Source organism: Oppia nitens, unplaced genomic scaffold, assembly GCF_028296485.1.
Source record: "Oppia nitens isolate AA-2021 unplaced genomic scaffold, nextdenovo-longstitch-racon4-pilon3 scaffold48_pilon_pilon_pilon, whole genome shotgun sequence".
NCBI classification, from domain to species: Eukaryota; Metazoa; Arthropoda; class Arachnida; order Sarcoptiformes; family Oppiidae; genus Oppia; species Oppia nitens.
The window spans coordinates 1,823-13,697 of NW_026533230.1; the positions used below are offsets into that span (position 1 = coordinate 1,823).

The 11,875-nt window shown below is 27.8% G+C and overlaps 2 protein-coding genes across 2 annotated transcripts; both read right to left on the reverse strand.

Annotated features, from left to right (window-relative positions):
• Positions 1-2,812: 2,812 nt before the first annotated feature.
• Positions 2,813-6,581, reverse strand: LOC128959370 (chromodomain-helicase-DNA-binding protein 7-like; the record flags this gene model as incomplete). The annotated part of the gene is made up of 5 exons (XM_054305317.1): positions 6,556-6,581; positions 6,337-6,471; positions 5,722-6,139; positions 5,379-5,658; positions 2,813-4,513 (listed from the first exon to the last, which is right to left on the reverse strand). Coding segments are annotated over exons 3-5 (2,379 nt in total), but the record flags the coding sequence as incomplete, so codon positions are not given.
• A 245-nt stretch (positions 6,582-6,826) lies between these two features.
• Positions 6,827-7,670, reverse strand: LOC128959356 (uncharacterized; the record flags this gene model as incomplete). Its single annotated transcript, XM_054305304.1, has 1 exon — positions 6,827-7,670. A coding segment is annotated over exon 1 (744 nt), but the record flags the coding sequence as incomplete, so codon positions are not given.
• Positions 7,671-11,875: the final 4,205 nt, after the last annotated feature.

The window sequence follows — 11,875 nt, forward strand, 5'->3', positions numbered from 1 at the left end:
TAAACATTAAAAATATGGCTTTGCGCCACTCTAATTGATGTAATAAATACTGGTTTGCGCTTGTCTAATAATCCTTATAAATATGACTTTGCGCCACTCTAATTGATGTAATAAATACTGGTTTGCGCTTGTCTAATAATCCTTATAAATATGACTTTGCGCCACTCTAATTGATGTAACAAATACTGGTTTGCGCTTGTCTAATAATCCTTATAAATATGACTTTGCGCCACTCTAATTGATGTAATAAATACTGGTTTGCGCTTGTCTAATAATCCTTATAAATATGGCTTTGCGCCACTCTAATTGATGTAATAAATACTGGTTTGCGCCATTTTAATAAACATTAAAAATATGGCTTTGCGCCACTCTCTTTGACCTCATAAATATAAGTTTGCGCCAGTCTAAAAAACCTTAAAAATATGGCTTTGCGCCACTCTAATTGATGTAACAAATACTGGTTTGCGCTTGTCTAATAAACCTTAAAAATATAGCTTTGCGCCACACTCTTTGACCTCATAAATATAAGTTTGCGCCAGTCTAAAAAACCTTAAAAATATGGCTTTGCGCCACTCTAATTGATGTAATAAATACTGGTTTGCGCTTGTCTAATAATCCTTATAAATATGACTTTGCGCCACTCTAATTGATGTAACAAATACTGGTTTGCGCTTGTCTAATAATCCTTATAAATATGACTTTGCGCCACTCTAATTGATGTAAAAAATACTGGTTTGCGTTTGTCTAATAAACCTTAAAAATATAGCTTTGCGCCACTCTCTTTGACCTCATAAATATAAGTTTGCGCCAGTCTAAAAAACCTTAAAAATATGGCTTTGCGCCACTCTAATTGATGTAATAAATACTGGTTTGCGCTTGTCTAATAATCCTTATAAATATGACTTTGCGCCACTCTAATTGATGTAACAAATACTGGTTTGCGCTTGTCTAATAATCCTTATAAATATGACTTTGCGCCACTCTAATTGATGTAATAAATACTGGTTTGCGCTTGTCTAATAAACCTTAAAAATATGGCTTTGCGCCACTCTAATTGATGTAATAAATACTGGTTTGCGCTTGTCTAATAATCCTTATAAATATGGGTTTGCGCCACTCTAATTGATGTAATAAATACTGGTTTGCGCCATTTTAATAAACATTAAAAATATGGCTTTGCGCCACTCTAATTGATGTAATAAATACTGGTTTGCGCCATTTTAATAAACATTAAAAATATGGCTTTGCGCCACTCTAATTGATGTAATAAATACTGGTTTGCGCCATTTTAATAAACATTAAAAATATGGCTTTGCGCCACTCTAATTGATGTAATAAATACTGGTTTCATAATAATATAAAAATAGCTTTGCGCCATTTGACCTCATAAATATAAGTTTGCGCCAGTCTAAAAAGCCTTAAAAATATGGCTTTGCGCCACTCTAATTGATGTAATAAATACTGGTTTGCGCTTGTCTAATAATCCTTATAAATATGACATTGCGCCACTCTAATTGATGTAATAAATACTGATTTGCGCTTGTCTAATAATCCTTATAAATATGAGTTTGCGCCACTCTAATTGATGTAACAAATACTGGTTTGCGCTTGTCTAATAATCCTTATAAATATGACTTTGCGCCACTCTAATTGATGTAATAAATACTGGTTTGCGCTTGACTAATAATCCTTATAAATATGGCTTTGCGCCACTCTAATTGATGTAACAAATACTGGTTTGCGCTTGTCTAAAAAACCTTAAAAATATAGCTTTGCGCCACTCTATTTGACCTCATAAATATGACTTTGCGCCACTCTAATTGATGTAATAAATACTGGTTTGCGCTTGTCTAATAATCCTTATAAATATGAGTTTGCGCCACTCTAATTGATGTAACAAATACTGGTTTGCGCTTGTCTAATAATCCTTATAAATATGACTTTGCGCCACTCTAATTGATGTAATAAATACTGGTTTGCGCTTGTCTAATAAGCATTAAAAATATGGCTTTGCGCCACTCTAATTGATGTAATAAATACTGGTTTGCGCTTGATAAAATAATCCTTATAAATATGACTTTGCGCCACTCTAATTGATGTAATAAATACTGGTTTGCGCTTGTCTAATAAACCTTAAAAATATAGCTTTGCGCCACTCTATTTGACCTCATAAATATTAGTTTGCGCCAGTCTAAAAAGCCTTAAAAATATGGCTTTGCGCCACTCTAATTGATGTAATAAATACTGGTTTGCGCTTGTCTAATAATCCTTATAAATATGACTTTGCGCCACTCTAATTGATGTAAAAAATACTGGTTTGCGCTTGTCTAATAAACCTTAAAAATATGTCTTTGCGACACTCTATTTGACCTCATAAATATAAGTTTGCGCCAGTCTAAAAAACCTTAAAAATATGGCTTTGCGCCACTCTAATTGATGTAATAAATACTGGTTTGCGCTTGTCTAATAATCCTTATAAATATGACTTTGCGCCACTCTAATTGATGTAATAAATACTGATTTGCGCTTGTCTAATAATCCTTATAAATATGACTTTGCGCCACTCTAATTGATGTAATAAATACTGGTTTGCGCTTGTCTAATAATCCTTATAAATATGACTTTGCGCCACTCTAATTGATGTAATAAATACTGATTTGCGCTTGTCTAATAATCCTTATAAATATGACTTTGCGCCACTCTAAATTATGTAATAAATACTGGTTTGCGCTTGTCTAATAAACCTTAAAAATATGTCTTTGCGCCACTCTATTTGACCTCATAAATATAAGTTTGCGCCAGTCTAAAAAACCTTAAAAATATGGCGAGAGAAGAAAAGAGTTGTGTCGCCACCTTCTTTGCCGTGTTGTTCGCGATATTCATAAAATATATGTTCTTCAGCGCCATTGAGTAAAAATGGGTGACACTTCCTTAACTCCATCATTGTGTTCATGAGGTTAGGCATATTTGTATAACTGCCGCCTTTACTTAGAAATTGGAAATTTCTTTCGAGAATAGCTCTGTAATACTTCTTTTGAATATTTGTTAATTCGACCTCAACAATAGTCTCCTCTTTCGGAGCCAAAGTTTTTTCTACGTCTTCTTTAAGCCTTCTCAACATCATTGGCTTTAGTATGGCTTTCAGTTTGTCTACCTGTGCCTCTGTTTTAAGATCACCGAACTCTAACATAAAACTTTCGTTTGAAGTGAATTGTGTCGGCTCAAGAAAATTAAGTAAACTGAATAACTCTTCGACATTATTCTGAAGAGGAGTTCCGGTCAACAAAACTCTGTGCTCAACGTCTAGTAGTCGTAATCCCTCTAATAGTTTGCAATTTCTGTTTTTAAGTCTTTGGGCTTCGTCTATAATACAGGATTTCCAATGGATTTCCCGTAACTCTAAACAATCTGTTAATACAATTTCAAATGTTGTGATCATAACTTGAAACTTATAGATTCCGCTAATTTTTTTGTATTTATCGTTTTTGTAATACATTTCATATTCTTGAAGCACATTACGACTCGCAGAACTTCCGTGATATGTAATGACATTCAGATCAGTCCAGGTCTCAAACTCTCGCTGCCAATTGCCTATTGTTGAGAGTGGAGCTATTACGAGGAACGGGCCATTAATGCCGTGATTGGTCATCTCATTTACAAAAGCCAACGATTGAATAGTCTTTCCTAAACCCATTTCATCGGCCAGAATACAGTTTTGATTGTTATGCCAGCAAAAGCTGATCCAATTTAGTCCTTCCAATTGGTATTCGCGAAGAGTAGTTACTCCCTTATAAACAGGTGACTCTCCAATCTTCTTCCAATCGGCAGGTTTTGGTCTTTTCTTAGGTTTCCATTCACTCTTCGGCGGATGTTTTCGAAATCTATAGAAATGTTCGATCTTTTGTTGATCTAAATCATCTTCCAGTTCTCGAGTGCCCATTCGTGAGCTCATAATCTTTTCAACAACCATGGTATCTTCGCTGATACTCGACACATTTCCATCAGTCAATGGTTTGCTAGTATTATCAACAGAATCTTTAGTTTGAAGAGGATTATCGTCATCAGAAAGATCTAAATCAATATCATCCGTATATTTCCGTCTCTTAGTATTTCTGGCCGAACGTCTCTTTTGTAGACCAGACTCTGTGTCATCAGGTGATGGCGGAGGAGTCTTCTCCAGATCCGAGTGATCAGAACCAGAGCCAAAACGGCGTCTCTTTTTGTTTTTACTAAACTTAAGCGCAAGTTTTGGTAATTTCCTTTTTGGCGATTTATTCTTAATTCTTGGCTTTGAGTTACTCTTTGATGAACTTTTCTTTTTCTTTCTTTTACTAGCACTCGACTCAATAGCACTTGAATCACTTTGCGATGACTCTTGTGTGGCGTCATCCATATTGGTTGTAACGGCTGTCTGTGAATCGATTGCCTCCTCTGTTGGAGTATCTTTCACTTCCACATCAACTGGTTCTTCTATTTCAACCGGTACTGTCCTTTTCAGTTTCTTTTTCTTAGCCTTTTTGGGTTTTGGTGGTACAACCCATGACAGTATAATTAAATTATTTATACTTAATAATAATCTAAAAATAATATAAATATATTATATTTAAATAATTATGATTAATATAAATTAATATAGAGTGTAATTAATTTTTATATAAAAATAAAAAATAAGACAAAAATTATATAACTTATACATTATATAACAGGTAGTAATTAAAATCAAACAAAATTTATAAATATATTTATTAGTTGTTAAGTTTATTTAATGTTTTTATTGAAGGCAATTACTTTAACACTATATATATATATATATTAAAAGTTTTAAAAATTATTATTATTAATATTAGTTTAAATAATTAAAAATATTTTTTTCTCTTAAAAAATTTACTATAGTTTATTATTTGGGTGTGTATTTGTGTGTGCGTTTAAAAATATTATCTATTGATATTAAAAAATTCATATACAAACAGTTAGATTTTATTATAATTAATGTATAGAAAATTCAAGTATAATAAAAATGTAATATAAAATTATATTTAAAAATAGAGTTTATGCTTAACCATATAAATAATAGATATTTACTATATATAAATTATATTATAATTATTAGTATGAATATATAATAAATAAAATATTAAAATGTTATATTTAAAAAATAAAATATACATTAATTTTATTTTCTTTAAACAATAAATTTATAAAACTTATTAAATAATTATTTTTTTTTAAAATCTTATAACTGTTTACTAATAATTATTCTATAGATCTTATATATATATATATATTTGATGTAATGTAATATATATATACATGTTATATATATATAATACATATATATATATATATTATAAATTCCTATTCAAACACTTAGTCTTTACGCAAACAAATGTATAGAAAATTTCCCAAAAGTCTGGTTCTGAATCCATGTCCTCTGAACGAACTTTTCGTTCATTTTGTTTAATTTGTTGTAATTTTTCATTAAAATTATTAAAATTATTTGTTAAAACTTTACTATCGATAGCCCATTCATTGTACTGTTCAATAATCTGACCACAAGTTGGTCGCTCATCATAGATGGGTTGCATCGTGTGTTTAATTATATCCAATAGTTTACAATATTTATTACTCCACTCGTGTTTGATATACTTATCGCGAGAACTAAAAAATAAAAAAATTAATTAAAAATCTAATTTTAAATTTAAATTATCAATAAATACAAACTCATTGACATCCGTATCGAACAACTCTTCAATAATACAACTAATACTATAATCACATAACTTAATGAACCGTCCGTTTCGGATACGGTTAGCAATCAATATATTGTCGGGTTTTAGGTCGCGATGAATGACCGGTGGTTGCAATTCATGTAAATATCGGACACATTCTAACACTTCTAACAGTATTTCACAAGTAATGTAATACTCCATACAATCCATGGGTTCATCTGATGATTGTCTGCCAAATACCTGTGCTTTCAATTTGATGGCCTCTTTTAGATTCATTAAGCAATACTCCATTGAAATATATATACAATTATCAAAAGCCCAAAATCCATAAACATTTACTAAATATTGTGCCGTAATTTTAGTAACTTTTTCCATTTCTTTATAAAACATATCGTTTAATGTAAAATAATCTATTAATGTTTAAATAAATTAATTCAATTGTTAATAAAAATATGTTATAAAAATATAAATTACGAAAATAATTTTTAAAAAATTTGTTCTAAATTCTACAAATAATTATAATTTATTTTAAGAATTTAATTTTTTTAAATTTAAATGCTAAAAATAATTATATATACAATATCACCATCAATAATTTAATAATTACCAGGTAGTTTAATTATTTTTATAGCTCTAATATATTCCCGTAATTTATGTTTGCATTTATAAACTGATCCAAAGTTTCCCGAACCCAATGATTTTAATTTAACATAACATCGATAATATATGTTTTGAATATTATCTATAAGTAATTTATATGTTAATCAATACTACTATTAATAAAATAATAATTAGTATTTAATACAAATTAATGATTAAAACAAACCTTTATTCAAATCATCGATATCTAAAAACTCATTTTTAATTGATTTTATAGAATTTCCAATAAAATTATTAATATTTTTAGTAAATTCATTCGAGTTATATGTTTTATGTATTATATGATATTCATTGACACAATAATCAAAATAGTTATTATAAATTGTTTCAATTGTTTTATTTTCAACAAATTTATAAACCAAATCATTGATTAAACAAAAATATAACCTTTGATTCCATATATTTGATGAAATCGACTGAATATTTAAAAATTGATTAGAATTTCCCATTAATTTATGTATCGCTTGTATATTGATTTCATTGTTTTCATTATAATATTGGCCACAAAAATATACTTCATTTTTATGATGACTACTAAAATAACTAATTCCTGCACCCGATTGTATTGATGTAATGCCAAACAAATTTGATATTAATTTTGGTTTAAATATTATCAAATCATTACAATTAAGTCCCAATTGATTGCTACGATTCTCACCCCAACTAAACACCTGTCCATCACTTGTCAGTGCAAACGAGGAGTTATCAAAACAGTGAACAAATTTTATACAATAATTATTATTAAAATTAATTTTTTCCGGTTTATTAATGGCATCACAAGTGGTGTCTCGGCTACCTATTTGTCCGAAATCATTGCTTCCCCAACCATACACTTCATTATTATTTTGTGTTACAACTAATGTATGATTTGAACCACAACTCACATCACTTATCAAATCATTGTTTTCATTGATTTGTATAATCATTGGTTTCTTGAATTCAAAATCTTCATATCCCTGACCCAACTGTCCGTTTTTATTATAACCACAACTATACACACAATTATCACTCGACACACAAACTATGAATTCGTCTCCATTTATAAAATTAATAATCTTTTTATGTCTCAATTCAATGATCTCTTGTGGTTCACTCACCCACTGGTTGTGTCCCAAACCCAATGATCCCCAATAATTAGCACCCAATCCATAGACCCGATCATCTTTGATAACAAATATCATATTAACCCCCAATTCGTCGTCAAACACATAAAATCTTTCAATCCTTTTCAACCAATCATTTGGTGTTAAGTCTTGTGTTTCTAACTTTTCAATTAAATCTGATTTAATATTATTAATTGTTTTCGCAATAAATTCAATCATATTTTCAGTAAATTCATTATTAGAATATGTTTTATAAGTTATATGATATCTATCGACACAATAATCAAAATAATTTTGAAAATTTGTTACTTTTTTATTATTTAATATAATTTTATAAACAATATTATCCATTAAACACAAGGATGTTCTTGAAGTCCATTTATATGATCTGATTGACTGAATATCTGAATATTCATTATAATTAGCCAATAATTTTGGTGTATTTTGTATTTCAATTAAATTGTTTTCATTATAATATTGACCACAAAAATAAACTTCATTTTTACGATAACTACTAAAATAACTAATAACTAAACCCGATTGTATTGAAGTAATGCCAAACAAATTGCATATCAATTGTGGTCTAAATACTTGTAAATCATTACAATTCAATCCCAATTTATTGTAACGATTTTGACCCCAACTAAACACTTGTCCATCACTTGTCAGTCCAAACGATGAGTTTTCAAAACAGTAAACAGATTTTATCAAATAATTGCCATTAAATTCAATTTTTTCGGGTTTAGAAATGACATTACAATTGGTGTCTCGGCTACCGATTTGTCCGAAATGATTGCGTCCCCAACCATACACTTCATTAGTATTTTGTGTTACAACTAATGTATGAAATAAACCACAACTCAAATCACTAATCAAATCATTGTTTGAATTGATTTGTATATGAATTGGTTTATTGTATTCAAGATTTTCAAATCCTTGACCCAATTGTCCCCAATTATTATAACCACAACTATAGACACAATTATCACTCGACAAAAATATCATAAATTGTTTTCCGTTTATAAAATTAATAATCTTTTTATGTCTCAATTCAATGATCTCTTGTGGTTCACTCACCCACTGGTTGTGTCCCAAACCCAATGATCCCCAATAATTAGCACCCAATCCATAGACCCGATCATCATCTTTGGTAACAAATAGCATATTAACCCCCAAATCGTCGTCAAACACATAAAATCTTTCAATCCTTTTGATCCAATCATCTGGTGTTAAGTCTTGTGTTTTCATATTTTCAAAATTCATTATATTTTGATATAAATTTTGATTTTCATTTTGTTTAAAAATATTATTTTAAAAACTATTTTCTAAATAATTACATACTGTTTTTGCAATCCTTTAACTAATATAGTATTATATTTGTTTTATTACATTAAATATTTTACTTATAACTCTAATATTATATCTACAATATGTGTAACCATAAGTAATAATCAATAAGATATAAAATTCACTTATTATTTTTGCAATTTATTTATTTAATTATATTTTTTATACTAATTTTATCTTAAAAACACTTTTATAATATAATTAATATATTTTACTTATTTATAAAACTAAATGTATTATTAAATATTTATAGTATATATGTATTTATAATAATATTTTTATGATTATTGCATTAGTCTATTAAAAATATTTGTTTAATAAAAATATTAGTTTCTTATGATTAAATTAAATACAATAATATTAAATAGTGAATATAATTATAGTCTACTTAAAATAACTTTTTTGAGGTGATTGATTAATTTTAGATTTATGAGTCTATTTTATTAAATTTTATCAAAAAAAACTAATTTAAAAAAATATATATATTTTATGTTTAAAAAATAAAACTTTTTTAATTAATTGCTAAAATCTCTACTTGAATACAGTTTGATTAGTTTGTATGAGTATTACAGCATAGGATAGTATTAATGATAAACATGTTATCAATGTTTGTCTATTGATTGCATACAAATTGAATGCCGTAAATGACATATCAGGGGAAAGGGATTTCATTAACAAAATAACTGTATTGTTATAAATATTTTGATAGAGATTTTTATTATTATTATTAGTATTAGTATTGTTTAGATATAAATTATTTTCTGTATAAACCAATTGTAAGTCATAGCAAAACTTGCGATAACTGTTGGGTATAATATCGCAGACAACTGTTATTAGTACCAGTTGTGTAATGTTGGACATCATTACGCCTAACAAATAGCTGGCACCGGGCGATGATGATGATGATGATGAGGTAGTGGTGTGGCTAACAAATGTCATACATAGCATACATATGATGTTTACTGAACTAATGGTCAACAGTGATAGCAAATAAAACGATACAATTTTATCAAATTGTTTGACAAACCTATTAGTTTTGATAACATTGTTATAAATAGTGGTTAGACTATACAAGTGTTTGGCATTTTGTCGGAGCAACCATTGAAATTGTCGACTGATTTGATAGCTCTGGTAGGCTACCAGTGCCACGATTAGCATATGTAGATTGTGTGATGAAAAATAGATAAGCGCTGACACCATATGATTATAATAGTGGGAACCATAGGTATTATTATTATTATTATTATGCAAGTTGTCTACCGTAGTAAAGGCTATATAGTAGGGTATGTTTAGTGTTATACATGTTAAACATACGCCCAGTGCCAACAAAATACCAGTGCGCTGTTCAAGCCGTCTGTTATGATGACCCGACTCGTAGTTTAACATTAGGTTTAGTATACTGTGGCCACGGGTCCACACAAATATCCATATAAGTACTGTTTGTATCGTAAAGCTAACGGTTTTCATGTTGAACAGTATGTAGAGTATACGGGAGCGGTTGGGATGGATACCGAAATCCTGGGACTCACTCATTGTATAGCAAATGACTGTCAAGTGTTGGTATAACATGATAAACATGACAGCACCGGTAGTTGTGTACAGTATAGCACATTTGTATCGGGATTTTCTTGTAATATTGGTGCCGTTGTTTCCCAGCCAACTGTGCCCGAGTATTGCCAGTCCAGTGCATTGAAAATAGAGAACCAGTAGTTTGAGGCCCCGGTAGTTGTTATCCGACATGTTTAGCATATATTGAATAGTTTATCAAATAATACTTTTTTCTAAAAAAAATATTTTTTTGTAGCTTTTAATACATTATACCATATATTTTTTATATTTTTTATTACTCATTGATCTAATCGATAAATTACTTAATAAATTATTTTATTAGCTATTTGTTTGTTATTATTTTAATAATCAATTTTCATAACTTAAGTAAATATTATATAACAAATATATTATATATAAATAAAAATTAGTTTAGTTTATTATATAGCAATTAATTAAATTTTTGATGATGTTATTGTTGATTGTGTTTACATAGTTATATTTACATTGTATATTAAATTACTTTTTTTAATAGTAATTATTGTACATTATTATTGATATTTTATTATCAGTGTCTTGATTTTCAACTAAAAAAATTATTTTGTCGGTTTAACGCTTATAACTGGGACTTAGTATGTCCACCGAAGTTGACCAGTGGACGCTATTTCCGAAATTTTATTATAACTATAAATAACTATTTGTTAGGTTAGCAACTATAAAAACTTATAAATAACTATTTCAGTTATTTTGAAAAATATAAGCATTAGATTGTAAAATATTGCTCAAATATATGTAAAAACAAAAAGTAATAGTTATATAAATTATATAACATGTGTAAACTGTTATCAACTCATATTACTTTTTTAACAATAGAAATATTTAGTTTATTTATATAAATCATTTTTGTAAATATGCTGAAAACAGTGAATTATATATCAGTTGAAATATTTATAAGAAAATAAATAACTATTTCAATAACTATTTGGCTTTTTTGGCAATTATTATAACAACTATTTAATACAGTTTAAATAACTATTTTAACAACTATTTGATGTTTTTTGGCAACTATTATAACAACTATTTAATAGAGTATAAAAAATTATTAATCAATACACTATTTATTATTATGAAAAAATAATCAAAAAAATATATTTATATATAAACCTTAAAAAGTATTATAAAATATTTATATACTGTATATTTGACATACTCTTTAAAAAATTAATATAATTTTTTTTCCAACTAAATAGAAATGTGTTTAAAAAATATTTAAATAAAAATAAATATTAATAAAATATATAATTAATATTTTTTTTATAAAATATATAATTAATATTTTTTTTATAAAATATAATAAATATATTTTTTTTAATCAAAGTGCTTTTTATTGAAATGTTATTTTTTTTTAATTTTTGAAAAATACAGCATATAATTTTTGTACATAAATCACATACAATTAAATTTACATTAATTTTTATAATAATAATA